General features: G+C 39.0%; 2 protein-coding genes across 8 annotated transcripts; both read right to left on the bottom strand.

Moving 5' to 3' along the window:
• Positions 1-1,660: 1,660 nt before the first annotated feature.
• RIT1 (Ras like without CAAX 1) lies at positions 1,661-9,929 on the bottom strand. 4 transcript variants are annotated; one of them, XM_082363713.1, is made up of 6 exons: positions 9,819-9,929; positions 9,162-9,306; positions 8,934-8,990; positions 5,845-5,918; positions 5,431-5,622; positions 1,661-4,360 (listed from the first exon to the last, which is right to left on the bottom strand). In XM_082363713.1, the coding sequence occupies exons 2-6, from the start codon at positions 9,262-9,264 to the stop codon at positions 4,130-4,132; spliced, it is 657 nt and encodes a 218-aa protein (XP_082219839.1). In that variant the 5' UTR covers positions 9,265-9,306; positions 9,819-9,929; the 3' UTR covers positions 1,661-4,129. The 4 variants fall into 4 exon arrangements, with proteins under 4 accessions (XP_082219839.1, XP_082219840.1, XP_082219841.1 ...); XM_082363714.1 differs by having other exon boundaries at positions 9,778-9,909; XM_082363715.1 differs by lacking the exon at positions 9,819-9,929 and adding an exon at positions 9,448-9,669.
• Positions 9,930-10,942: 1,013 nt separating this feature from the next.
• KHDC4 (KH domain containing 4, pre-mRNA splicing factor) lies at positions 10,943-27,290 on the bottom strand. 4 transcript variants are annotated; one of them, XM_082352406.1, is made up of 15 exons: positions 27,174-27,290; positions 26,452-26,668; positions 23,501-23,629; positions 23,067-23,146; positions 21,477-21,529; positions 21,061-21,224; positions 20,084-20,295; positions 19,455-19,515; positions 17,908-17,965; positions 17,413-17,666; positions 15,504-15,677; positions 14,462-14,574; positions 13,126-13,217; positions 12,093-12,196; positions 10,943-11,152 (listed from the first exon to the last, which is right to left on the bottom strand). In XM_082352406.1, the coding sequence occupies exons 1-15, from the start codon at positions 27,209-27,211 to the stop codon at positions 11,117-11,119; spliced, it is 1,785 nt and encodes a 594-aa protein (XP_082208532.1). In that variant the 5' UTR covers positions 27,212-27,290; the 3' UTR covers positions 10,943-11,116. The 4 variants fall into 4 exon arrangements, 3 of the variants coding, with proteins under 3 accessions (XP_082208532.1, XP_082208531.1, XP_082208533.1); XM_082352405.1 differs by having other exon boundaries at positions 10,943-12,196; XR_014233708.1 differs by lacking the exon at positions 10,943-11,152 and having other exon boundaries at positions 12,139-12,196; positions 14,462-14,546.
• Positions 27,291-27,299: the final 9 nt, after the last annotated feature.

The raw sequence follows: 27,299 nt of genomic DNA, 5'->3' as shown, positions 1-27,299 counted from the left end.
CAAAACAGCTCTCTAGTGATGCGCGGGCTTCTCATTGTGGTGGCTTCTCTTGTTGCAGAGCACGGGCTCTAGGCGCTGGCTGGCGGGCTCCAGAGCGCAGGCTCAGTAGTTGCGGCGCACGGGCTTAGTTGCTCTGCGGCATATGGGATCTTCCTGGACCAGGGCTCGAACCCGTGTCCCCTACACTGGCAGGTGGATTCTTTTTTTTTTTTTTTTTGGCAGGAGGATTCTTAACCACTGCGCCACCAGGGAAGTCCCTAAGCCATCTTTTAAAGCCAAGTGTTTGTCAAAGTTAACAAGGACTTTTAAAAATAAGACTTCAAATTTGTCTCACCCCTCTCAAGACTGACTTTAGGAAAAGTGCAACACTGCCAATTATTTGTCAATGGCGTACTAAACTCGTATAAGCAATTTTTTTTTTTAAAGAAAATAAGCAATACATACGGGGAATGAGGAATTTCAGAAATTACATCTCTGATCGTATCTCTTCATTATTCTATTCAGGTCAAATTCAATCTCTCCTCAATTTTGCCTCCTCTCCCATTCACTCTTAAAGAGTCGGCTCCACTGATCTGCCCGAGCTATGTTAATTCCTTCCTTCTTTGAATCCTTGTAACACTCTGACTTTGAAGCACCTAATCTGTTACTTTAAGATTGATCTCCAGTTGTTTTGTATATGCAAATTTAATCCAGAGCAGGGATATTTTACAGCCCTCTGAATCCCTCACAGCTCTTAAAGCAAACAGTGCTTAGTGCACATAAGTGTCCATAAATACTTTGACTGTAATTCCACTGTCTATCCTAACAGAGGTTACATTAGAACATGGAATGCTCCTCTTCCATGAGCCATTTTAATAGTGGACACACTGACAGTTACTGACCTACTCAATAAATGTTAAATCATGAGGACACAAAAATATATTCCCTTAATGTCCAAACTAAGTCCTCTCTACCAACACTGATGCCCATTTAGAGTAGTGGAGATAAAAGCAACGACCTTCACATAAAAAATTATTCCTCATTCTCTCACATTTAGTTTACATCCTTGAAACAACTTTAGTTAACCCTTGATCAGGTGGGCAAACGCACTACCACTTCCAACATGTTTTTCCCATCTGCCCACCAAAGAGGTAGGCTCTTTTTTTAAAATTTTGCCTTGTCCCTTCGCCTCTCCCCAGAGATGCTGGGTTATCAGTGGGGTCTCTCCAGCACCTGCCCTGGAAGCAGCAGTTCACTCTGCGACCTAAGTTCTCCAATGGCATGGCCAAATACCAAGTGTCATCCATCTGCTGGCTCCAGGACAGTGGGCAGTGCTTTAGGGTCAGGAATCAGAGCCAGGTGGTGCCTACTGCCAGGACCCCAGCTCACTGTCACATGGGGGAGACTCTTCCACAGTTGGACGGCAGCACCTCCACCTCCCACCCACCCCTTGACCTAGGCAAGCACTGAGGTAATCTCTGGACAAAGGGGCATTCTGTGGCATGCTCCTGAGCACTTGACACAGGTGTTCTATATATGGTGGGCACTCAAATTTTTTTGAATCAATATTTTCCAGAATATAAAATCTCAAGGTACTAAGTTTTTTCTTAAAATGACCCTTGTGTAACGATTCCAGACATTTCTACCCATACATAGGTAAGTAAAGGAAAGGCCCAATAAGTTGCTTAAAAGTTTTGTATTGTGTCATACAAACTGTCATCGTATACAAGTGCATAAGTGAAAAACTTTTCTCTCCCCTCTCCTCCCCAAACATTACAGTAGACCAATTCTTGCTAATATATCACAAAGTTAAAACATATATCTCTTTTGGAATTCTAAACAGTTAATTCTAGACACCAGCTTCCAAATTTTGTAACTTACCAATCTGGTATGGACATGAACAGTTCCAGTGCTTTTCAACTTGTCCCTGAATTTTTCTCTCCTCAAAGTTCCAGGCAGTAATTGATTTTAATGCCCTCAAATTAGATAAAGCTGACTATTTAGAGCTTATAAATTATTTACACTATACAATCACTAAGAATAGAGCTATGACTTACACATATTATACCCCTCAAACTATTTAGCACCATGAATAGAATTCTCAATACTAACTGATGGGCTAAGTAATCCAATGATCAAATATATGACAGTGATAGTCTTAAAAACACCCACTTGTTATTTTTCTTATATACAGTACAAACTCCCTCCTGTCTTATAGATATAATTACATAGCTGTCAACTTCTTGCTTGATGCTAATAACAACTCCCTAGGTTATTAGTAATGAGAAGCTAAGGCATTAAACCTAACAGGCTCTAAGCTAGTTTAAATGTGGTGAAATACTGTTAAAATAGAATTGCACTGTACTTCTTTTCTAACTTCACACTTCTCCAAAGTGCTATGGTTCCTGTAAGACTTTTGTCCTGCATAGATTCAAATTCTGCATCTTTCAGTTTTGGATGGCTTGAGTACCATAAACCATGATTTATTTGGTAGCAAAAACATTTCAGGAGTTTCAAAAGGGATCACTACTCAGCTAAAAAAGTTACAACCATCACTTTCCTTTAAACCTAGAACACATACCACTGATTGGAAGGAAAAATACAACAACCCTGTCCTGACTGTAATAAAAATGGAAAACAGTGAATTGAGCTGTGCACTTTTTAAGAGATGCTACACAAAGTCATGTTCTTAGAGTTTAAAGTGGTCACAAACACTGCTTCAGTGACATTTACTGTTCAACATATGCTACATTACTCTTAGCACTTTTGTGCTTAATCTCCACACATAACAAGTTCAGGTATCAAAATAATCCTGATTCTAAAAGAAAGAACTCACCACCAATATTTAAAGCTGATTCTTCCCAAGAAGATAGGATAGTTTCTCAACTATGCAGTTATCAAAGAGGTACTGTCTTAGGCTAAGCTTTGTCAAGGCTCAGGCAAAACCCTGAGGTGAACTTAGCAAGGTCCTTGTAAAGAAATCTTCAATGAGAAACTCAACATATGGGAATTTTAAAGCTTCAAGACTGGCTCATTACACAGAAATGCCACAGGCTTTCTTAGAACACTGGGTCTAGTGATTGTCTATGTCAAGGAGGCACAAATACAATTTTACTAACTCCTGATGTCTCTTCTGTATGGAAAATGCAGTCAGTCTGACGAAGGGCCTAAAAAACATTCTGCCAGGCCTAGCTCTTCTAGAGAGCACAGGGAAGCTAAGGGAAAGCACTAGGAAGCAATTAATGTAAATGTATTGGTGTGTGCATCTCTGGGGAAAAAATAAACCTGTACAAGGCAATGGCTGTCCCAACCAAGGATTTAGATTAAACAACAGTTTAGTAACCCAGTAATGGTTCCCAAAATGTTTACCTTTGAAGGTAAAGGGCAAAACCCTGAAAGGAAGAGTAAAATAACCCTGTAGGAGAAAGCTTCATTACATTTTATATGTTTCTGTTTGCTCTCATCCATCCCAGTGCATTTGGGTCAAATGTGTACTTCTTAGGAAAGACAGGCTCCTCTGAGGAGCACTGTTCTGATCCTAACTTCTTCTAGCCAAGCTCCTGCAAAAACATACAGCCTGATTTCCCCAATCTCATCACTCCATAATCTGCAACAGGAGTCAGTTCCACAGCTATTTGCTGAACTTTAGCACCGATCTCTTTAGAACTGATTTCCCGATGATTTTTGTTCTGTCTCCAGGAAGCACAGCATGAACAGAAAAGACTGAAGTCCTTCCCTGGGACAGTCCCAGGAAATTGCAGTTGAAAGAGAATGCAGAATAGTGCATGGCAAAAAATTCCTTTTGTGAGCTTAGTCAAATACGTATGGTATGCGTATTCCCCCGGGTATAAAAAATTTACATTAATTAATATCAGCAACAGAACCCAAAACATTGGTAAATCAAATTCTAATGTGACAATTTAAAAGTAGACAGTGCTCCACTGGGTTAATAGAACCAGAATTAGCTAAGAAACAATATTTTAAATACCACGTCATTGAAAACTCCTAGTGGGCATGTCCCCTTCATCAGTTATTTTTAAAATAACGGTCATAACAGGAGAAATTACAAGCACCATGCTCACTAATGCAGGTTACTGGACTGCTCTGATTAAGCACTGCAGTTCACAGATAAACATTTCACATCTTCCCTTCAAGTTACTGAATCTTTCTTCTTCCGGAACGGTGATTTTAGCCTCTTCCATACACTGTTTTTGGGTTTAGATTTTTTCTCCATGGCCAGTACTGCCTCCTTTTCTTTCCTACGTATCTCCCGTACAAGGGCATGGAATACATCGTCAATGTAGTAGCGGTATGCAGCAGATGTCTCAAAAAAGGGGCAGCTGAATTCTCGGGCCAAAGCCAATCCTTCTTCCTTGGTGACCTTTAAAAATGTAAACATGAGAAAATTTATAGTGGTTAACAGCGGAAAAGATTCACAACTTCCCCAAAAAGTGAAGGGGTTACCTTAACAGGAAGAGAGCGCCTCAACTCTGGAAAGGTCCAAGCAGAGCAGAGTGATATTTGTAATGTTGGGAGGCTGGATTACATGACTTCTAATTCCTTCTGCTTTCAAATTATGTGATTCTATTTCTAGTCTATTTTAAAGATAACTTTTGGAACAGGGAATAGTTATAGATATCAAATATACAATCTTAATTTTCTTCATACTTTTCACTTCAAGAATGTAAATCACAAGGCAAAGAGAGGTATATTTAAACTACAATACAGAAAACCATAAGGAACCTGAAATCAATATATCCAATTATGGATATTCCATAATTTCTCCTACTTTTGGACATTTAGACTTATTCTCATTTTTTGCTACCATAAATAGCCTGGCAATGAACATTTCATATATAAATCCCTGAATAGATTATTTGAAACAGGAATTAACTGAGAAGCATTATGAATTTACCTACTGTCAAACTACTTCTAAAAAGTTTGTACCATTCGTTGCTTTCACTGGTAGTGATAAATGTGCCCCTTTCACCACTCCTTCAACTCTATACCAAACAGCAAAATTTTAAATATTGTTGCTAACTTGAAGGGTATCATTTATTCTAAAATCCTCTACAATTTCTCTTATTCTCCCTTTCCACGGCTCATAATCCTCACCATCAGGAAGTATACCTTGAAGCCTAAGTTTCTCTTTTTGCAACATAAAGAGATTTACTTCTGAGGTTTTAGAAAATGAAAATCCCATGATCCTTCACTTAATGTGTATTCTATTTGTCATCTGATTATTATCCTGTGGATTTTGTCCTGTAAACTGATTCCTAAAATCCAGATTTTACTCAAAATAGGAGCACATTAGTAGATATAGGGAAGTTTTCTAGGCTAGGGAGAAGCTAATTTAAAATTTTCTTTTTAAGGCAAAGAAATTTATAAACAGAGAAACACAAATGACTAATCCCACAAGACTACACATAGCATTTTCTAGTCTATCCTCACCTGTCTTAGCTGCTTTAGGTCAGACTTATTTCCCACAAGAACCACAGGGGTATCATCAGTACGTCGAACTCGATAAATAAGCTGTTTAAACTCCCGAACTTCATGAAAACTTCGACGATCGGTGATAGAATAACAGATGATAAACCCTTCTCCTGCCCTCATATACTGATCCCGCATGGCTGTAAACTCTGCCTAGAGGGAAACAAGGATTATTAGTGTATTGATGCAACCTGGAACTATATACACTTTAGCTATTTATTTCAGATTAAAGAGAGATGTTGGTTACCTGCTATCCTGAGTCAGAGTGCATGAAAAATTAAAAGAGATGAACTAATGATCTTCTCTGCATAAGTCTTCCCCTCCCCTTTACTAGCACAAAAAGGCCTTTACTCATTGCATTTTGGGATTTAATACCTGTCCAGCCGTATCCAAAATGTCCAGATTGGCAGGCTCATCATCAATACGGATCCGGATTTTATAAGCATCTTCTACAGAAGGGAAGAAAGGTGGTACTATAAACCCATAAATGCAGGAATATGTAACCTTATTTTGCAATTCATCTTATGGAGAAGTAGATTACACATTTAAGTGCCCAAATGTTCTCAGGAAGCTCCTAATTCCATTGAGATATGTAAATTGGGTCTTCAACTGATTTCTTTTTTCCCACATAAACCATGACATAAGTTTATTCATAGCTAAAGCTTATTAGACTTCACCTACAATTCTAAAAGAGTTGAGAGATTGTCTTTTTGAAAAATGTTAGGCCAGAAAAGTAACTTTACCATTTACTAAATAGTTATTAGACGCCAGGCATTATACTAAGTGATTTATATATGTTAGTTCATTCAACAGTGACAATAATTCAGTGAGGTAGGTATTATTACCTCCATTTTACAGGTAAAGAAAATTAAACTCTAAAACATTAAATGGGGCTTCCCTGGTGGCGCAGTGGTTAGGAATCCGCCTGCCAATGCAGGGGACACGGGTTCGAGCCCTGGTCTGGGAAGATCCCACATGCCACGGAGCAACTGGGCCCGTGAGCCACAATTACTGAGCCTGCACATCTGGAGCCTGTGCTCCGCAACAAGAGAGGCCGCGATGGTGAGAGGCCCGCGCACCGCGATGAAGAGTGGTCCCCACTTGCCGCAACTAGAGAAAGCCCTCGCACAGAAACGAAGACTCAACACAGTCATAAATAAATAAATAAAAGAACGTGAATTTCTTAAAAAAAAAAAAAAAAAAAATTAAATGTATTCCCCATGTTACAAAGTTCATTAATGATATAGCCAGAATTGAATCCAAGGGCTGCTTGACTCAAAAGCTTTATGTACTTAACCATATGCTATAGTTTTCCTCATTTTTAATATTATAGAGAAAGCAAAAACCAGAGTTTACTATTTTCTAAAGAATCCATATTGTCATAATTTCTCCTTTATGAGAGCACATTTCTTTATGTATTCTTATGGTAACCTTGGAAAATACAGCAAAGTAAAAAAGAAGAGAAAAACCTCACTCAGTATTTCCATCATTCAAACAATTGCTGCTTACATCCTTATGTATTGCCTTCAAACATTTTTTCTTGAACCTCTGCTTCTGACTCTTCCTCAAAAATGAAGAGCCTACTAAATCAATGATTCTCAAACTACAAGTCACGCATGATCCGTTAGTATTTGCGAATTGTGGATGAATTTAATGGGTTGGGACCAGCATTAAAATAAACAAGCAGAAATCTAAAATGAAAGAGGAAATACAAGAGTGCACCACACTTAGTGAGGTACATATAGTTTCATGATATTTTAATTACATATACATATGTGCAAACATATACTTATATGTGTACTGGTTACAATATAAAGTTTTTCTTCTTAAAGTTAGCAGCCAAAGTCTGAAACAAAATTGCACTAAACTGTAAACTCAATGACAGCAGACCCCATATCTTTTTGCTCATTACTGTACCCCCAGGGCCTAACACAGTGCTTGGCACATAACAGGAACTCAAGAGATGAAAGTATTTGTTGTTGAAATCAGATAATATTGTCAGAAGAGCAGCTGACTGGGGGAAAAAAAAATCAACTGATTATAAAAGTAACTTTTCAGGGGACAAGGATATGGGTTTTACTTTATTATTTTTTTAAATTTTATTAAAAAAAATTTTTTTTATTTTGGCCACGCCATGCGGCTTGTGGGATCTTAGTTCCCTGACCAGGGACTGAACGCAGGCCCCTGGCAGTGAGAGCACTGAGTCCTAACCACTGGATCACCAGGGAATTCCCGGGTTTTACTTTGAAGAAAGGAAAAGATATTTCTTTTTTTTTTTTGGCCGCGTTGCATGGCATGTGGGATCTTAGTTCCCTGACCAGAGATTGAACCCGTGTGCCCCCTGCAGTGGAAGCACAGCGTCTTAACCACTGGACCACCAGGGAAGTCCCAGGAAAAGATATTTCTGTAGTTCTAAGTAAATTATCCTAGGCCCTAAATTAATTTTTTTCCTAGAATTCCCACCATAGTGTGAATTCCTGAACAATGTTCTAAACTTAATATAGTACATGAAAAAATAAGAACTGTTTCTATTTTCCCCAAGCCACAGAAGCATCTACTATATAAAATGACCACATCCAAAGATGGGTTAGCACAGAACACTCATTGGCTCTGTGGAAAAAAGAGCAGCAGAGGACTGACCCAATGGAAATCCTTCCTAGAGACCCAGGATCATGACAAAGTGTCACATCCTGAAAATACAAGTAATATGGCAGGTATTCTGTGCCCTCCTCTATCCCCATCACCATTTTTCTTTTATCCTGGGATATAACTCCTAAAAATCAAACCTGCCTCCTTATGGTTCAGGAATGATCATAACATTCTTAGTGTTTACATAGAACAGCAGTTTTAAAAAAAAAGGCAAAACAAAATTACTTTTTACTCTCTAACACTGTTTTACTAACAATAGAGCATTAAGGATTAGAAAAGACATGAAGAAAGACCTTGCTATGTAATGAACTTGAGGTATAAGGAAGTAAATGAAAGGCTTCTAGTGGAACAAGTCCAGGCTCTGCACGTCTGGGTTGTTAAGAGTTCAGCAGGCTGGCTCTACTTGTTTTTCTGCTTCCTTCTGTGGAAGTTCAAACCAGCTGACTCATAGTTACAGAGTCAGTCTCAAGTCAGACCCTTAGAAAAAATAATAGCAAAAGGCTTCGTTAAGTGGCCTTTAAATTTTTCCCTTAACCTGGCAATGCAATATACCAACCATAAAAATATAACAAAGAAAGTGTCCCACTAATGCTCAATAAAAGACAGACTAAGATGGCTGATATACATATACGGTTAAGCTAGGAAAAAAAAAAATCCATTTGCTTACCAACTGCTATGATATTCTTATTAAATAAATCTGAATTAGACACCAAAAAAGGCTCAAAATATAAATGGTTTAAAATTGTTTGAAAAAATTGACATCAAGACACTTTTATGAGGTTTATTTGGAAAACCGAAGTGATAATCTGACTTACCAATGGTGGGATCATGATCTTCTGGAAACCGGTGGCTGATGAACTGCATGGTCATGGCTTTAAAACAAGAAAGGAAAGTTAAAATCCACGCAAAGGTCACCCACAGAAAGAACTGTAAGTATCAATATTGCATAATAGCCAGTCTCCCAGTTGGTTTGGGTGGAGGGCATTTGTTATAAGAATTTTTCATTCTAACTTCTTTTAAAATGGAAGAAAAACATCACCTACCGCTTTTCCCTACACCGCCAGCACCCAGCATCACTAGTTTGTATTCCCGTGACAGCCCTGCAGGGCTGCTACAGCTACCAACTGGGCGAGTTCCAGAATCCATTGTCCTCTTGGAGAATCCTGGGCTGCCCCGAGGAAAAGGCACCTGGCAAGAAAAGAAGAAAACATTTCAACCAGGATGAAGACACCGTGACGACAGTCCTAGAGCCAGTGCCCTACCTTCCCATACTCTGACCTATTACTCCTGCTCCCTTTCTGGCGGCCCTAAGAAACCCTACATCCTCACCTTCCCTCCGGAACAGCTCACGCCTATGAAACATCACAGGTTTTCCGAATTATTACACTTTCCAGAAAGAATAAAGAGACAAAGAAATTTTGAATTTTTCAAACTGGGGCACTGGCACAGCATGAAGGAGCCCAGTGAGAAAGATGAGGTTTGCGGACCAAAGGAACACCGCCCCTTAGGCCGCAGGGGTCCTCTCACACCAGCGGTACCCGGAGGTTCCGCCCCCTCCCCATTCCCCTCGACTGCTCCCCTCCCCCAGCTGCATCTCCGGCCGCCATCAGGCCCCCCACCCTTCCGTTTCACGAATTAACCCACTCCTGCTGCTCGTACCCGTCGGGACTTGAAGGCGTCGGCCGGGTTTGATCACTCACCTCGCCCTCCTCACTCGCAGCGAAGATCGGCACTGACCTGTGACCCCTCCCGTAGCCGGGAAAGATGGCGCCACCAGCGCCCGCGTCTCGGCGGGAGGGGCGGAGCTGCCCCGTGACGCCCGCAACTGGCCCCGCCCCCCCCGGGGAGGGCCATCTCCCCTGCAGGTCCTCAAAGCCTGTTCCGCGACTCACCGCTAAGGGCCTTGGGAGAGTACCATACTCAGGACATGCCCACAAATAAAGGCGTTAAAACAATTATTAACACAAAAGTCAAATAAGTATGTGATAAGCGACACACAAGGGGCCTCTAGAATAACAACTTACCCAGTACTGTTGAAGAGTAAAAAAAAAAAAATTTGACCAAATGAATGTGGAAACAGGAAACAGGAACCCACCAAATCCTCCCAAAAAACAGGACCAAGATCAAGTTTAAGGCTTAACAGCAGAAAAAGCAAATATCCCCAAAGGGACAAGGACAATGACTTGGGCTCTTAAAAACAGAATCAGGTCTCAAAGATAACGAACGTTCTAGTTAGACTAATCAGATTTCTGAACATATTTTAAACAAATGTAAACGAAAGATATTTAAAAATTAGGGTTTTTTGGTTTTAACAAATGTATTGATACTATCCCCCGGCAGGAAATGATAATTCAAGAGTTTTCAGGGGTCCTTAAATTAAATACAGCAATAAATGAAGGCACTATCAACTATATTCACCTCTAGGTAGCACACATAAATACTAGAAGGAACTTCACACAGGGAAATTTTTCTGTTGCAACTTCTGCTCACCCTTCTTCCTTTTTAAGCATGTTTCTCCAAGAATAATTTGTATTTCCTTTACAAATATTTCCTTCACTCAGTCCCTTTACAAACCATGTTCAATAAAGGGGGGCTAGAATATCAGAGTGGAAAACATCCATCACAAAAATCCTTTGCATTTTCATTTCGACTTTCAAGGGTTTACTTTGGAAAGTCATAAAACTCTTGGAACTATGTGCAAACTTTTGGGTCCACGTATGTATTTTTCTGATGGGGTTATATCATTATGCTATGAGTAAAAAAGTTTATGAATTTTAGCATATGGATGGGTTGTAGAAGAAAGAACAGAGAAACCACAAGCAGAATATTTATACATTTATTTATAATGAAATTATGGTCTAAATATTTACAACATATAGGAAACCAGAGGATACGTTTATACAAAGCCAGCCTGCAAAGTATTCAAATGTGCAAAAATGACAGTTCGGTATCTCAAACTACTCCTGGTTCAGCAGACTAGCTCCTTCACTTTCACACATCAATATTTGATACAAAAAAGTTCTTTTGGCAAAACCTGTAATGCCAAGAAAAAGGACAAGTTGCAATTTCAGTCACTAAGTCCACCATTCTATTGCAAGCAGTCAAATCTCTCTATTTTAGCGGCAACCAGTTCTGAGAGAGACAGACCACTGGGTTTCATTTCTGTGATGAGCTCTGACCAGCTTTTGATCAAGTAGTTTTCTCTGACCCAGCTGAAGACAAGGAGCTTAGACGGGCAATAAAAACAGCAACGGCTATCTGAGACAAGAGTGCCTGAAGGTGCCAGCTTTGGATCATCCCAATGGAAAAAAAAACCTTCACTATCCCGGGATCCAGCTATATCCAACAGTTTTAAATTAGTAAAACCACATTTTCCAAAACAAAGAATCCAAAAATGAAACAGGGATGAGGAGGTTCTTAGATTTAAGTACTGAAAGGATGGATGGTCTTAAAACCATTTCCCCACTAATAAATAGTAAGGCTTTGTATGTAACCAGTTATTATCAAAATTGACCAAACAGTAGTAAAATACAAATAAAACTTGCTTTACGTCAGAATAGGGGCTATTCATTTGGAAAAGGCTGGACCAGGTAAAGGGTATACTGGAATGACCCTGTTGAACAAGCACAATTCACCAACTGTTAAAAAGCTTCTGAGACAAATTTGTGATTCTAAGTAAATTTTAACAGATGCTATGCCACGGCAGAAATAAGGATGTTTTAAAAAGAATGGAACCCCTTTAAGAAAGGGGACACTCATCTCTGACTTCTGCAAAGGTCCAAGATGGTTCCCAGTACAGGTCCCAGAGTCTTGTTAAATCAAATGCATGCATTATTGCTAAAGAGTCACCGAGGCTCAAAACTCTGCTCCACTGTTGCCTATGGAGCCATCCAGAATGGCATCTGTTGTTTAGCTCGTGGTTGTGATGAAGGGTACTGATATCCCAAACTCCAGCCCTGTGGAAAACTACTTGCATTTTTATGACCTCCATGTTCCTCCTCTTCGTCAGATGAATCTGCAGCATAAGCCACCAAGCCAAATCCCTTCTCTGTAGTTTTCATCTTCTTGACTGGATAATCTAGAAGAGAGAAAAACAACCCCAACCCCATTCCCCCCCAAGGAAAAAAAAAAAAAAAAAAGATAATACCATAAATTCGTTAATTAAAAAAAAGATGTTAATTGTAAGTGGTTAATTGGACACCATTTTGAGGTCACAGGGTCAATGGTCACCCAAAAACGTTGAAGATCACACGAAAAACAGCACCAGCATCAGCAAATGTGAATCCACCAGAACCATGTAAGAAAACAGAGAAAGAAAAAAGAAACACACACACACACACAAAAAAAAAAAAAAAAAGAAAAAAGAAAAAAAAAAGGAAAGTTAGCAAGTGAGTCTCTGGAGGCTGATATTTCACCTTTTAAAGAGTTAAAAGAAAAGAAGTTAAGAAAAGAAAAAAAATGTATTTTCTTCTGTTCATTTTTATTATGACTACAGGCAAAGAACAAAAATAATCCCATTTATGGACCTCTCCAGGATTTAGAGTTCTGGGATACTAAGAAGCAACATTTTTAAAAACAGCCACTGGCTGACCATTCCCAACCAATAAATACAGCTATAAGGGGAGATGTGGCTCAGCTCCCAACACAAAGAAATATCTTTAAGTCTGATCAGATTATCTCCAGGTATTCAAAACAACAAAGGCAACAAAATTTTGAAATGACCTACCAATCATTACTTTTTCCTAGGGTTTTAATGTCACTGATGCTATGTATAAAATATAAGTCGACTGACTCTTTTCTAGACACACGTCGGTTGAAAATAAAAGGCTGTGTAACTATATGCTGTCCTTATAAATAAAAAAAAAAGTATTCTCATTAGCCAATAGATTACAGAGGGTGGATTAAACATCTGAATGAGTCACACCTGAATGAACATCAGTTTAGAAAACCAATAGTTTAAGACCAGTCGTAGCCATTCCCTTGTTCCCCCAGCTACACCTTACTCACCATGACTCCCTGTTAAAGTCCCAGACCCATTCCTTTCATCAGACTCTGTTTTTATTCCAGTCACTGGAAAGGCTGGTGGAGGCATCAACTGCCTGTTAAAAGAAAAAGTTAAATGATTTTTCAGACAAATTCAAACAATTTCAACATCTCCAGTAGATAAGAGGTAGAATAACAATATAGTCTGCAGATAATCTTTCAAGTTCAGTTTAACTATTAACTTCAACCCTTTCCACCTGACTCCCCTACTCTTCAAGCTGTTATCAAGTTGTAAGATTAGGAAATTCCCTGGCAGTCCAGTGGTTAGGACTCCACACTTCCACTGCCAGGGGCCGGGGTTCCATCCCTGGTCAGGGAACTAAGATCCCGCAAGCCGAGCAGTGCGGCCAAAAAAAAAAAGGTAAGATTATAAGGATATAATAGAATGAATGAAATATATGAATGAAATAGATACAACAGGGAACTATATTTAATATTATGTAATGACCTATAAGGGAAAAGAATCTGAAAAAAAATAGGTATGTATGTATACACAACTGAATCACTTTGCTGTACACCTAAAGTTAACACAACATAGTAAATCAACTACACTTCAAAAAAAAAACAAAAAACAAAATAAAGAAGAAAAAAGAAAAGAGATCTTTCCAATGCAAATTATCTTTGTCATGACTTGAAAGTAACTGTCTTAACTGTTTGATTTGTATGGATATGCCTTTATATACTTTCAATTACATGTAAAACATGGTCTATCCATTAATGGAATTTGCCAGTCACATTACATATTTCTAGGCAGTTTATAAAATGATGCACCAAGAATTAAAGTATGATATTGTCACTTAAGAAATGAAAAATAAAAGATATAACAGAATGAATGAATATGACAGAATGAACTGTTGTGATAAGTCAGCTCCATCTTATGAAGGCTAACATAATATAGGAAAGGAGAATTCAAGCATTGGATGGCAGGCTGGACTCCCATTCAAGCACCTGCATCAGTGATATTCTATGATTCTAAGTAGCAAAAATGGTGTAACACTTCTTTTACTGTCTATCCTTAGAAAAATGGCTAAGACTCAGACAATAAAAGTAAAGGAAGATAGGTGAATAATCAAGTACTGAATTATTCCAGGCTGAGTATAACTGCTTCTAAGACTGTGTAAGGGATATCATATTTTCCATTACTGCATCAATTACAACAAACAGGAGCTTGTTTGATCCAAATGATTTCATTTCAATTTCAGAACATGGAAGCTCGTAGCAACAATCATTATTCACATTAATAGTACAAAAAAATGACATCTGAATGTATTCATATATAATTATGTTACAACCAACTTACCTGTCCCTCTCTCGCTCTTTGCCTGAGGAACTTGCCGGCTTCGATCCTGCACCTTCAATCTCATTCTGACCGGAGAAGCCTGTACCTAAATTAGTCATATGAATGGGTCCATGCTATGAGCAGAAAAATACAGTGGCATTAGCAAATCTACAACTGCTGTATTGACTTTAGCTCCTTAATGTAACTGTCAAGTGCCTCATCTTTCTGATAAATTGCAGTAAGCTGCATTACATAGCTCTTTGGGATTTGGAGTGTAACTATAGTTTGAGTAGAGACTGTTATTTTTCTCTGTAGGACTTGGTTAGGGATGTTGTGATTCACTATGCTATGTCTGTATGTTTTCAACTATCCATGACTTAACTGGCTTGTACAAATCTAGTTATAAACTACAAAAACGCTCCAGAGTTTGTTTCAAAGAATGCTTCAAGGATTCTGGCAAAAAGGTGCTTCTCCTGATAAAACAAAATTGCACCGAAATTATATATTTTAATAATCTTAAAAAGACTCATTAGTGAATTACTGAGTTTATAATTACATACATGCACAGAATCACTGCATTTCTGGCTATCTTTTTTTTAGGGGTGTAGGAATTGGAGAAAGACATCATCCTCTTTTTTAGGAGGGAAAAAGAGAACACTAAGTTGAAAGCCAAGGTTTTAAATACAAACCATATATTGGTAGAATAACAGTTCTTCCCTACACATTTCATTACAAGCTATCAGAGGCTTTCAAGAGTCTGCTGTATAAAGAGGAAGTGCAGAATTCTACAGAACTTCCAGATGCTAGTCATAGGAGACTTCTCTCTAGGCAGAGAGCTTTATACTCTCTTATCACACTGACCCCAAAAGACAAAACTCACCCAAAGGGAATCACTCTTGCTTTAAATTAATCCCCAAGGATAAATACCTAATCTAAATGGATTCCAGAAAGCAGAAATCCTAGTACTGGTAGAACAGTTGATACAGATGTGAATTTATCTTTCTTTAAAGGGAGAATACAGTAAGATAAGATGAGGAAAGTAAGACAGGATATTTTATTTAACCTGGTATCCAAGAAGTCCAGATTCTCGTTCATCTGGTAGTTCCTCTGTGAATCGCCTCTTCTGTGCCTGAGGTTGACTTGGGAGTGGGGGCTGGGGCTGGGGCGGGGGCGGGGGGCCGGCAGGCAAGGCAGTTTTGACAGGAGCAGCAGGAATAAAAGGCCCACTCATCGGACTCTGGGACCAAAACAAACCAAGGAGGAAAAAAGTGTGAGAATGTCCAACTAACAAATAACTAAAGGATGATTAAAATATACTTTAATGATCAGTATGTTTCATATGAATCCTTCATCTTCTGGTCCTAAGTTTCCTTCATGTATAATGCGGTAACAGTATCACCTAGTCTTCCTACCTTCATGGTAGGAAAACATGAAATTGACAAACTCGATAGTGCTTTGAACTCTCAGGAAAAACTTGATGCACATTTTGGCCATTAGGAGCAAACATGATCATTAACAAACAATAGATACTCCAGCCACTTACTTAGTTCAGAAGTTCTCAAGAACATTCTCTTATTTAAAGCCCTTTAATCAATGTGATTAGCTCTTTGTGGATCATAAATGCTAATGCTTGTGGCAAAGGCAACTTCATCTATCACTTCCAAGGGTAAGTTGTTATGTCAAGAGCAAGTCTAATGTTTTAAGAGGTTGTTCCCAAAAGGAAAAGACAGATATATTAGAGAAAACAAGCACTTCTAAAAGGAAAACTCTCATTAATAACAGCCAATATTTATTGACTGCTTACTTAATCCTTGCGACTCTTTGAGATATGATCATTATGTCCATTTTGCATATAAGGAAAACCAAAGCCTGGATAGACTAAGTTCTATCCCAAGATCACATAGCTCAAAAATGGGGAAGCATCACGGACCCTGCCAGTCTATCTCTAAACCCCAACTCTTACCCACTTTGCCATACTGCTTCCTAATTATAAAAGGATGTGGCTCAAAGCTGCAGAACTATAGCTCTGCCTAAATATAAAAGTCATAAAATAATTATGACTAGGGGACCACAAACAGAAGTGAGTTCATAAGCCCATTTTTGGTTTCACACTATACAACCCCCTTCAGTGCTCACAGCCCACTGGTAAGGAGGCTGGGCAATGGTTCGAGGCTGCAGTTTACTCTGGCATGGGTACACTATGAGAGGCCCACAGAGGACCTGCCATAAATCCATTACCATGCTTCCATTAGTCTCTCCCCTGCCTCTAAGAAGGACTGTACATAATCTAGATGAGCTGGCTACTGACTCTTTTCCTAAAATTGTAGTTTCTTACCTAGCTTAAGAAATATATACCAGCATTTATAATCCTTGAGTTTGGAAAGTACATTATCTCTTGGCCTAGGAACACTGTATATGGTATATTTCTTCTAAGATTAGTAAATCAGTTCCAATCATTTAGATGAGTGCAGTACGCCAGCCTTTCTCCATGAGAACTTTCCTAACACTGCAAGGCCAGGGACAGGCAAACTATGGTTCTGGCCTACCTATTTTTGTAAATCAAGTTTTATTGGAACCCAGCCATGCTCATTCATTTGGTATTGTCTGCGGCAGCTTTTGCGCTACAGCAACAAGAGTGCAGTAGTTATGACAGAGACTGTATGGCCCACAAAGCCTAAAATATTTACCATCCAGCCCTTCAGAGAAAGCCTGGCATCTCTTGCTCTAAAGTTGTATTTGGTGGCAAGAGTTATGAAACTGACTGCAAACTTTAGGATGAATACACACACATGTACACACTACTCCAAAGTATTCAGGTAGTTTGGTGGTAGGAACACAGGAAGAAGACAATAGGTAAAAAAAATACGTCACATTCCATATTACTTCTAAATAATACCACCAGCTTTCCACCCCTTCCCTGCCCCAATTTTTCCTAATTCAATGGTCTCATGTATCATATCCTGGCATCCTACCTGTCCAGTGCTAGCTGGAGGCTGCACTTGTGTTATCGGGTATTGTGTTGGCACAGGTGGAACTCCAGTAGGTAATGCTGGCAAGACTCCAGGTGCCAAAGAAACAGCTGGTGGCACTATGCTTGGTACTCCGTAGGGAGGTTGAACTGGCTGCTGAGGAGGGGGAACAACAGGGTAACCAGACTGATAGCCATTGGATGGATAATATGGTGGCTGAGGAGGGACACTACTTATAGCAGAGGGTTGTGTATAGCCTGAGGGGGAAGAAAAAAAGTGTTTAATCAGCTGCAGCAGAATGAGACATTTTCGCTGAATATTAAACTTAATCTCTAGGGAAGAAAACTACTGAGGCACAAATGGCTTTCCAAATTACCCTAAGTTAAAGGGAACATTATTAGTGCCCTGGCACAGTTAATCTAGCCTCAAGTATCATATTTTATACATCAATATCACTAGCAAAATATTTTTTAGTTAAACACTTCAAGACATACACACCTGGTAAAGGTACAGCAGTATTAATCTGATTCACAAATCTAGAGTATTCAGCATGAACCTGAAAGTGAAGGGAAAACAAATCAATATGGAACAGTCCCAATTCACTGAGTATGTATAAGGATATATAATTCTAAGATCAAAGCAATTAGGAATTAAAACATTTCCACTGATGTTTCAATCAAATTTAGACTTGTTTAATCTAAATTTTAATAAGGCACACCTATAAATTATTAAGCCAGGTTTTGGGAACCAGGGGCATGGACATCAGGAGCATCCTAACTCCCCCCCTCCCACAAACTGACCCAATTCTGGGGTACAAAATCATTCAGAGAGCCACAGAAATTAAGCAGTTAGGAAATTTCTAACTTGTCTGTATAACTGTAGAGAAGTCATTCATTCTTTTATTTACTGGGTAATTTGCCCTCAAGGAGCTCATGGTTTAATGAAGGTTTAGTACTTCCCCTGTCCAGTTCTTTATTATAAGCATCTAAGTCCAATTCAAGTGGCAACAAAGAAAAAGAAGGGGAATGGTCAAGGAAGTTATATGGTACAAGGGTTGGTAACTCAGGTTAACTCACAAAAGCAAAGAAAACAATAGCTTCTTCCCAAAAAGCTTAATACCAAATACCTTAACCAAATAACACAAGGTTGAACATATTCAGCAACCAAACCTGATTTCCTTTAGGTGCTATAAAAACAGCCCTATGGTTTAACTTCTGGTTATTTGATTATAGAATAAAAAGAATGGGTAATTAAACCAATTATCCCAAAGGCATTGCTAACTGGTTTTAAATTATTATAGCTCCACCCTTACTTTAGCTAAAGCTACTATTAAATTTGGAATGTGCATCATAAACAACTTGACCGGGATTAATAGTAGTATTTAAACAACTGACAACGAGATTTTATGACACTATATACTAGAAATTTCATACTGAAATAGCTCCTGAAGAAGAAATGCAAGCCAACTGTGACCCTGGCTAGGGGAGTTTGACTTCCTTATAGAGAATATTAGTTGCCAGAATAATGTAGTGGTTTGAATAGTGTTGTTCCCACCCACCACCAAATTCTTGTCTGCCCAGAACCTTGGAATATGACCTCATTTGGAAACAAGGTTTTGCAGATGGAGATCATTAAGATGCAGTCACACGGGATTAGGGTGGGCCCTAAAACCAATGACGGTTATCCTTATAAGAAGAGATAGATACAGGGAAGAAGGCCAGGTGAAGATGGAGGCAGAGTTATGCTGACACAAGGCAAAGAATGCCAAGGACTGTAGGTAATCGTAAGAAGCTAGCAGAGAAGAATGGGATGGATTCTCCCTCAGAGGCTTCAGAAGGAACCAACCCTGCCCACACCTTGATTTTGGACTTCTGGCTTCCTGAACTATGAGAGAATAAATGTCTGTTGTTTTAAGTCACCCAGTTTGTGGTAATTTGATATGGCAGGCCTAGGAAACTAATACAGGTAGAAAAATAGCTAAGACACACAGTCCAAAATGGCAGTAGATCTCCTAAATGAGTTTCAGACAGATAAATATAACTCACTGTTTGCAAGAGATTCTCACAGAGCTTCTTGGCAGCAGCCAGGCCTTCTGGTTTGGGATGACTGCAAAGACGTAAGAACCAAGAAATTTGAAGGGGAGAAAAAGAAAAGATACAGAATTCTGCTTCCACTTTGTATGCTGTTTTATAAACGTAATATATTCAATATAGCACAAATCTAAGTTTCTGAAAATCACGAAATAGGAACACAAAAATAAAGTCATTTAATCTCTTCAAGATATAACTAATATCGTTACTCAAATGTTATTGGTCTCCTTCTCTGAGTAATGGTACTTCTTGATATAAAGAAAAGATATTTGAAGGTCATTAAAATTACTATAAGATGTATTAATGCTCTCACAGGTTTAAATGAAAGTTATTTTAGGCTTATCACAGCTCATTTTATGATCACAGACCCTTATAAAACCCAAGGATTTGAATACTAAAAAAACCCATTCCACCTCTTAATTCAGTTTTTATTAACTAATTACAAAGTGATTACTGCTATATTTACTTAAGTTCCTTATGTTACTACTTATTAAGCCCATTTTCTCTTGCTCCTTTTCAATCATTCCTGCCTGTACTAATCAGCTGACAAGTATCCAAATATCTTCAGACCCATCCATCCATACCTGATGTAAATGTACATAGGTTCAAAAGCTTCTCGGCCAGATGCTGGCTCAATGCAGCCTGAACCTTTCCCTCGCAGGAAGACTTTGGCACCCGTTTCAATCTGAATGTGCTGCAAATAGGAGCAGCCTGGACCTTCCACTTTCTCCTTGACGTTAAAAGTGGGCACAGCATGTTCTAGACCCACGAATAATTTATCTTGAACATAATGCATCTGTAGAAGAACAGAATACCTCAAATTAAACAGAGAATACATAATTAAAACCTAATCTTGAAAATGATTATGCAAAATACTTTAATCCTCCAGATACTTTCAATCACTTCTAGAATAAACAACCCCCTATAATTTTCTACCATGAGCCTAAAAAACCCTATCAAGTAGCTTAATTTAAATGCAAACTACATATTCCATGTATATACGTACTACATTAACACCTTACTGTGTTCAGTGAAATCTATTTAAGAGGTGAAAACCCAAGATTCAATACTGAGTAAGCATACCTATTTACCCCAACTGATGTAAGTTAACAAGAAACAGCAAAGACAGTCTACTGTAAAACTGGAGTAAAATGTTGGGTAGTACAGTCAGCCCTGTGATGTTCTCCAATAAGGGCTGCTCTCTCCAACCCTTTTTTCTAGGAGGATTGTATCAGCAGAGTCTTGCTTCATCAGACTCAGCCTTCTTAGTCCTCCAGTTGCCATCAAGTTTACAAATTTAAATCAAACCACTAACTTCAAAATGTACAACATGTGTACTCTTTGATCTATCAATCCCTTTTCTAGAATGTGTCAGTATAAAGAGATGTGTGTTCAGATGTTCACTACCCCTCAGAAACCTAAATGGTCCATTAATAGGATATCAATGCCGGTAACTTTCAGATTGGAATTTCAGGTTTTTCTTCATACTTTCTGTAGTATTTGGCATATATCATTTTTACAGAAATGATAACACTGTTAATGATCTCTCCACAAAACATACCCCTGACTGGAAGGGAGGCTTCTGGCTAACAGCTGGAGACAGCTGTGCAATGGGCGCTGGCTGGTGATAGACAGTGACTGTCGCACCATTAAAAGTTGGACTTGTCCCTGTTGCAGCTTTGACCACCCCATTGGTAATAATTTCTTTGATTCGGTTCACAGCTCCTAGGGAAAAACACAGATAGTAAGATACTATACTAAAGAAATGAACGAACTGACTAGTACCCAATGGTAAACACAGGCCAATGCTCAATTACTCATGTTTTAATCCGTTTTATAGATTCCCCAAGCACATTCACAACTAGTTCATAAAGAAGAGTTAGAACAGCCATCAGGAACAAATAGTTTGCCAACTTACTACGTATAATACTTTGCCCTTCACAAAAAAACAGTAGGTGAGCCAAAAACATTACTTACTGTCCACTAATTCCCGTGTCTGGCCCTGAACATGAAGATATAATGGACGATCCCTATAAAGAGAAATATAAAATGATGATCCCAAACTGGTCACAAACAAAGGAGCCAAATGGGTCACCAAATCTAATTTGTTTCACAAAGTTTCCAAATAAGTAAAAGAGACTATATACATGAAAATGGCTGTTGCTAGTTAATTTCTAAGAACATGGTTTTACAGCTGGGGAATGAATAAACTTTGTTGGTTGCTTAAAGTTAACGGGCCCACACAGGGATCAAATATGCTCTTATGGGCTCATGAACATTAGTCTCCAGTCAACTGGATAACCCAATGTTTGAGAAGAGAATTTTTTTTTGCTGGCTGTCTAATAAGTTACAGACAAATGTGCTCTTGGCTATCCAAACTAATGAGACAAGAGTGATGGTAGCATATAGATACATTTCTTTAAAAGTTCGCACCCAGGACTTCCCTGGTGGCACAGTGGTTAAGAATCTGCCTGCCAATGCAGGGGACACAGGTTCGAGCCCTGGTCCAGGAAGATCCCACATGCCACGGAGCAACTAAGCCCGTGCACCACACCTACTGAGCCTGCGCTCTAGAGCCCGTGAGCCACAACTACTGAGCCCACGTGCCACAACTACTGAAGCCCATGCGCCTACAGCCCGTGCTCCGCAACAAGAGAAGCCACCGCAATGAGAAGCCCGCGCACCACAACGAAGAATAGCCCCCGCTCACCGCAACTAGAGAAAGCCCATGCTCAGCAACAAAGACCCAACACAGCCAATCAAACAATCAATCAATCAATTTATAAAATAAATAAATAAAATTAAAATAAAGGCCCACACCCAACTGAGAAGACTCTTTAGATTCTAAACATAAAGTGGCTTAGATTCAGATTGTGATTATAATAATGAAGAAAGTGATCACTAACCATACAGTTAATAAAAAGCAGTAGGTAAAATACAACCGTGTTTAAAGATTAAAAAAGTTCAAAACAGCAACCCTCCATATACACAGTTAAAGTATAGTCTTGGTTTGGGGTGGGGAGCAAATTTTGCCTCCTAATTATATTTAGTTTAACAATGTGAAAAATGTTGCACTGCCTGAATACCTGCCCTCAAAAACTGAATAATGGAAGTAACGAAACTAAACTGAGATGAAACCTTTACATGGATAACCTACAACCTATAATCATCATAGAGGCAATAAGGAATTTGATAAAAGGATTTTTCTAAAAGGGAGATTATGACAAAGTAGGAACCCATTTGTTGGGGGAAATATTTCCATAGGAAAAAAGTTTAGAAACGTATACATTAAACGTTAACAATTATTATCTTCTTTTACACTTTAGTGTAACTTATTTCCTCCAATAAAAGCATTAACTGTGAAGTAAAAAACCAAACAGCAAGAGGAAAGAAAATAGCTGCTAACACTTACATCTGTTTGAGACGTTCCAAATTTTGCTATAAAGCATGTGTGTGTGTATAGCTACTAACCAAACATATACACATATTCCCTACAAATGAAAAATATGAAGCTAATGTGAGTCCTATGTCCAACCTTGCCCCAAAGTACAGGATATGCATACACACCCTGGTCCTACTTTGGCCTTCTCCTCAGTTGTCATGAACCTCCCTCGAGTTGACACTGCAGCCCCACTAAGTCGGCTGATCTAAAAAGGAAACATTCTATTAAAAAGATGATGTGGCAACTGAGTTCAATGACAGGTAGCAGGATAGATTTTCCCCATTAATTCACTCCACCAATAGGCAGGAATGAGTTCTCTCCTATTATCTGAAACTTTGATTCCATTGTTTCGTACTCAAACTAACTCAAGGAATTCACCCATATCTGTTTCCTTACCTTCACTAAGAAGTTCTTCCACAGTTAAACCCAATCCTGACTTTGCAGACGATGACCCAAATCCACTAATAAAAATCTGACTCCTGTTTGTGTTTAAAGGCCTTGTTTTTCTGAAACTACATCCACCCACCACCTTCCCCAAAGAGGCCCGACATCTCCACACCTCATCTTGAGTCTGTCCTCGGGTCAGCAAGTTCCTACACGTGAGAGGCACATCATTGATCTCCACTTCAGCCACCACCAGGTCATCCTTGCTTTTATTACTACTTAGGCCTTTGCCAGGGGCTTGAAGCTACAAAAAGAGAAATTAGATTAAAAAGTTTATATGATGAAATAAATATCTCTTTGTTGTCCAATTTGAAACTACCCTTTCCCAAGTGCCATCACCTCCTTACTGTTCCCTTTGCCTGCCTGCAAACACACCTGGAAATACTCCTTGGTCATTCTTCATAAATGAAATAAAAAGCAAACAAAACCTCACTAAAATGACATCAAATACAGTCAATTTACTTGAAGGCCATCATCAGATTTCTCTGTAACTTTGGCCGTGTGTGTATTTTTATGACCATATAATTACAGAAACATTATGGAACAGAAGCTGCAATCTCCAAAAGGAAAATTAAAGGGCCAAGTTATGATGCTTTGCTGCTCAGACAGCTACACGTGTAGTAAAATATAGGGCAGGGTAGAGTCCATGCACAACAGAGTCCAACAACTCATACATCTCATTTGTGTAATGGGAAGTGGCCTTTGTGCCAATGGTACAGTCACAACACAACAAATTTAACTAATTCCATCCTTACAGTGACCTCTAATTGTATCTAATTCACATCCCTTTACTCTCTATTAAGGAAGAACAAAAGAGAATGAATGAAAAGCCAAGTAAGATCCTAAAACCTGATCTGTTTTCTCTCAATTTAAACTACAGACAAATCCACAACATTGTAAATCAACTATACTTCAATAAAAAAAATAAATAAAATGGAAAAAAAAATGCTGTACAGCAGCAATTAGCACAACATTGTAAATCAACTATACTTCAATTAAAAAAAAAAAAAAAGAAAAGAAAAAGAAACTACAGGGAATCCCCTGGTGGTCCAGAGATTAGGACTCCGTGCTCTCACTGATAAGGGCCTGGGTTCAATCCCTGGTTGGGGAACTAAGATCCCACAAGCTGTGCAGCACAGCCAAAAAAATAATAATAAAATAAACTATAGGCAACTCCAGATAGCTGGATCTGAGTGTTACCTGAAAAAATTTTAACCTCAAGATGGCCTTCCCCAACCTTTAGTTACCCTGGACAGCACAAGGAAGGTAAAATACAGATTATTTATTTGCTCATTAGGTACATTTTTTAAATGTGGAGGCAAACTAAACAAACTCAACAATATCTCTTTTCATTTGTTTAGCCCCTTTCAGAATGCATTTACACATCTTATCTCACTGAATCCTTATGGCCACCTTTAAAGGTACATATCAGTGTTGTCCAACAGAACTTTCTGTTTTCTACTTGCCAGTCTGATAATGGGTGCCACTACCCACATGTCTATCGAGCACCTGAAATGTGGCTAACGTGACCAAGGAACTAAATCTTAAAATTTACAACCAGTAACTGGGGATTCTGGGTTTCAAACCTAGGAATCCTGATTGTAAATCCAATATTTATGCATCATGCTGCCTCCTGCTGAGTTCAATTACCATTTTAGAGATTACTATTTAGAGAAAAAATGAGTCTAAATGATTAACATCTGTATTAAGAATTTTAACATTCAAGTATCCATCCTGTCAGTGTGCTTTTAGTATTTCCTTCTAGACCTTAGAAAGAGACAACTGACTCACACAATCTTTTCAAACCATAAAAATACAATGAATAACAAACTTCCAATTCACTAAAAGTTTTCACCAAATCCACAGAACTTGAACATTAAAGCATCCAGACAGGTGCCTACTGATAAACGATGTTGATGTTATCTACTGATAAACTGGACGGCTGACGAATTGCATTTTCTTTCTTTTTTTCCCCCCAGCTTTACTGAGGTACAACTGACAAAAATAGTATACATTTAAAGTGCACAAGTTTATGTCTTGATATATGTATACAATGAGAAATAATCACCACAAACATACTAATTAACATATCCATCACTTCACATGAATTGCACTTTCAAACACAGAACTCATCTCTTCCCAGGTACCATGAAAGGCAATTTTAATTTAAGCCAAAAGAATTTTTTTCAAAGTATAACTACAGTGGAATGGTCTGTCTTGGAACACACTGAATTCTCCAACTCCAGAGGCTTTCAAACCAAAGCTAAACACCCAACTGTCCAAGGTGACTCTGAAGTCAGACATCTGTGCCTACCACTTACAGATCTAGGACAGTTACTTTCTATTCATGAACCTAATTTTCCTTATCTATAAAGTGGTGACGATAATCCATTCCATAAAATTGTTGTAAGGATTTTTTAAGTGCAAAGCATGCATTCTAGCAATACAAACGGAACTGTACTATTTATCCTGTAGGAAGCTTCTTGCATTCTATGGCAAGGTAAATTAAAAGGCTTCAAAGTTCAGATCCATTCTAGTTGTAAGATTCTAATTATAACAGGGATTTTATAAAATGAGCAAATAATTTCCTCAATTTGTACGAAAAGAGCAAAATAACCCATATATAAGTTACTCATTTTAGTTTATGTTTAACTGCACTTTAGTTAGTCAGTCATTAGAAATCTGAATCTACAGCTTCTAATTAGACACGACATTTTAAAGCTCACATGATTTACCTGAATTTCTCTTTTGACTTCAGGGAAAATGTGCATGTTATCAAAAAACATATTACATCATTGCTTTAGATGACTATATAGAACTTAAGCTGAACTACGTGAACATAGACAAAACAAGCTTTTTGGTCCATAAATGTAATCAGCCCAATCAAAATTGTCTCCTAAAAACAAATGACAAGATATCATCAAATATGTTCCAAAACTAAGTAATCTTTAAATTACTGTATCGCTGTTTTCTCCTTCCATAAACGCAAATTATTGGGAGATTACAAGATTACAAAATAACCCCCATTAAAATTGCAATTAGCAGAATCCCTTCAACTTCAAATACCTTCTCAGCAGCATTCTGAGTTGGTTTCAGCTTTCCTTTGGCCATAAGCATGGCATTGATCTTGGCAGCCACAGCAGCAGCAGCATCCAAGGCTCCAGAAGGAGCAGCCGTGGAGCCCCCAGGGCTTCCCCCACCGCTGGTAACCTCCCCACCTGGGGTCGCTGGTGGCAGAAAGAGAAGGGGGGCTGGAGCTGGTTGGTCCCATTTGCTGCGGCGCCTACGGAAGTAAAAGGAAAATACTGGGATCTACCAAAGCTTTCATTTATATTTTTCTCCCCTTACTACGCCTTAGCATCCCATTTTCCCTCTATCATGTTCCCTTTGCAACTTCGAATCTCCTATCAGAGCCGAAATTACCATCTCTCCTTAAATAGACAACTATTGCAACATTTTCCCAAATACTTCTTTCAATCTTTTCCCAAGGTCTCCTTCCTTTCCATTCCGTCGTCCCTATCAAAAGATTCCACTCTGTCCTATACGCCCTCGTTTTCGCTTTCCCCTTGTCTAGTCCATCCCGAAGTCCCTGCTTTCCTCCTCTCTCTGATCCCCGCTGGCCTTCTTCAGGGGCCCCGGGCCTGCTCACCACCCTCCTCAAGAGTCCGGCCCTCCAATATGTACACTTCCCAACTAAGCGCCCCTCCACCCATACGCTGCTTCCCATGATCCCTCCGCCTCTCCTACGCCCCATGCTCGCTGCGATGCCCTCTCCCGCGGAGCTTTACCCGCCGGCTCCAGGATGTGTCGCGCTCCCCGCGGACATGGCGACCGGCTCTGATCAACCACCCGCCAACTACCCCGCTACCAGCTTCCCGTCACTTCCGCCCCAACGCCCTTACGCAGAACCTCTT

The sequence above is a fragment of the Balaenoptera borealis genome, assembly GCF_965194805.1.
Source record: "Balaenoptera borealis genome assembly, chromosome: 1".
NCBI lineage: Eukaryota > Metazoa > Chordata > Mammalia > Artiodactyla > Balaenopteridae > Balaenoptera > Balaenoptera borealis.
This window is presented reverse-complemented; position numbering and strand designations above follow the sequence as displayed.

Coding starts and splice junctions, on each gene's coding strand:
- KHDC4 (XM_082352405.1), bottom strand. CDS start 27,211: ATGTCCGCGGGGAGCGCGACACATCCTGGAGCCGGCGG. Junction 21,225..21,476: donor GACACGGGAATTAGTGGACA/GTAAGTAATGTT, acceptor GTTTTTCCCTAG/GAGCTGTGAACCGAATCAAA. Junction 19,516..20,083: donor CCTATGTACATTTACATCAG/GTATGGATGGAT, acceptor ACGTCTTTGCAG/TCATCCCAAACCAGAAGGCC.
- RIT1 (XM_082363713.1), bottom strand. CDS start 9,264: ATGGATTCTGGAACTCGCCCAGTTGGTAGCTGTAGCAGCCCTGCAGGG. Junction 8,991..9,161: donor TGGCGGTGTAGGGAAAAGCG/GTAGGTGATGTT, acceptor CTTGTTTTAAAG/CCATGACCATGCAGTTCATC. Junction 5,919..8,933: donor AGATCATGATCCCACCATTG/GTAAGTCAGATT, acceptor TCCCTTCTGTAG/AAGATGCTTATAAAATCCGG.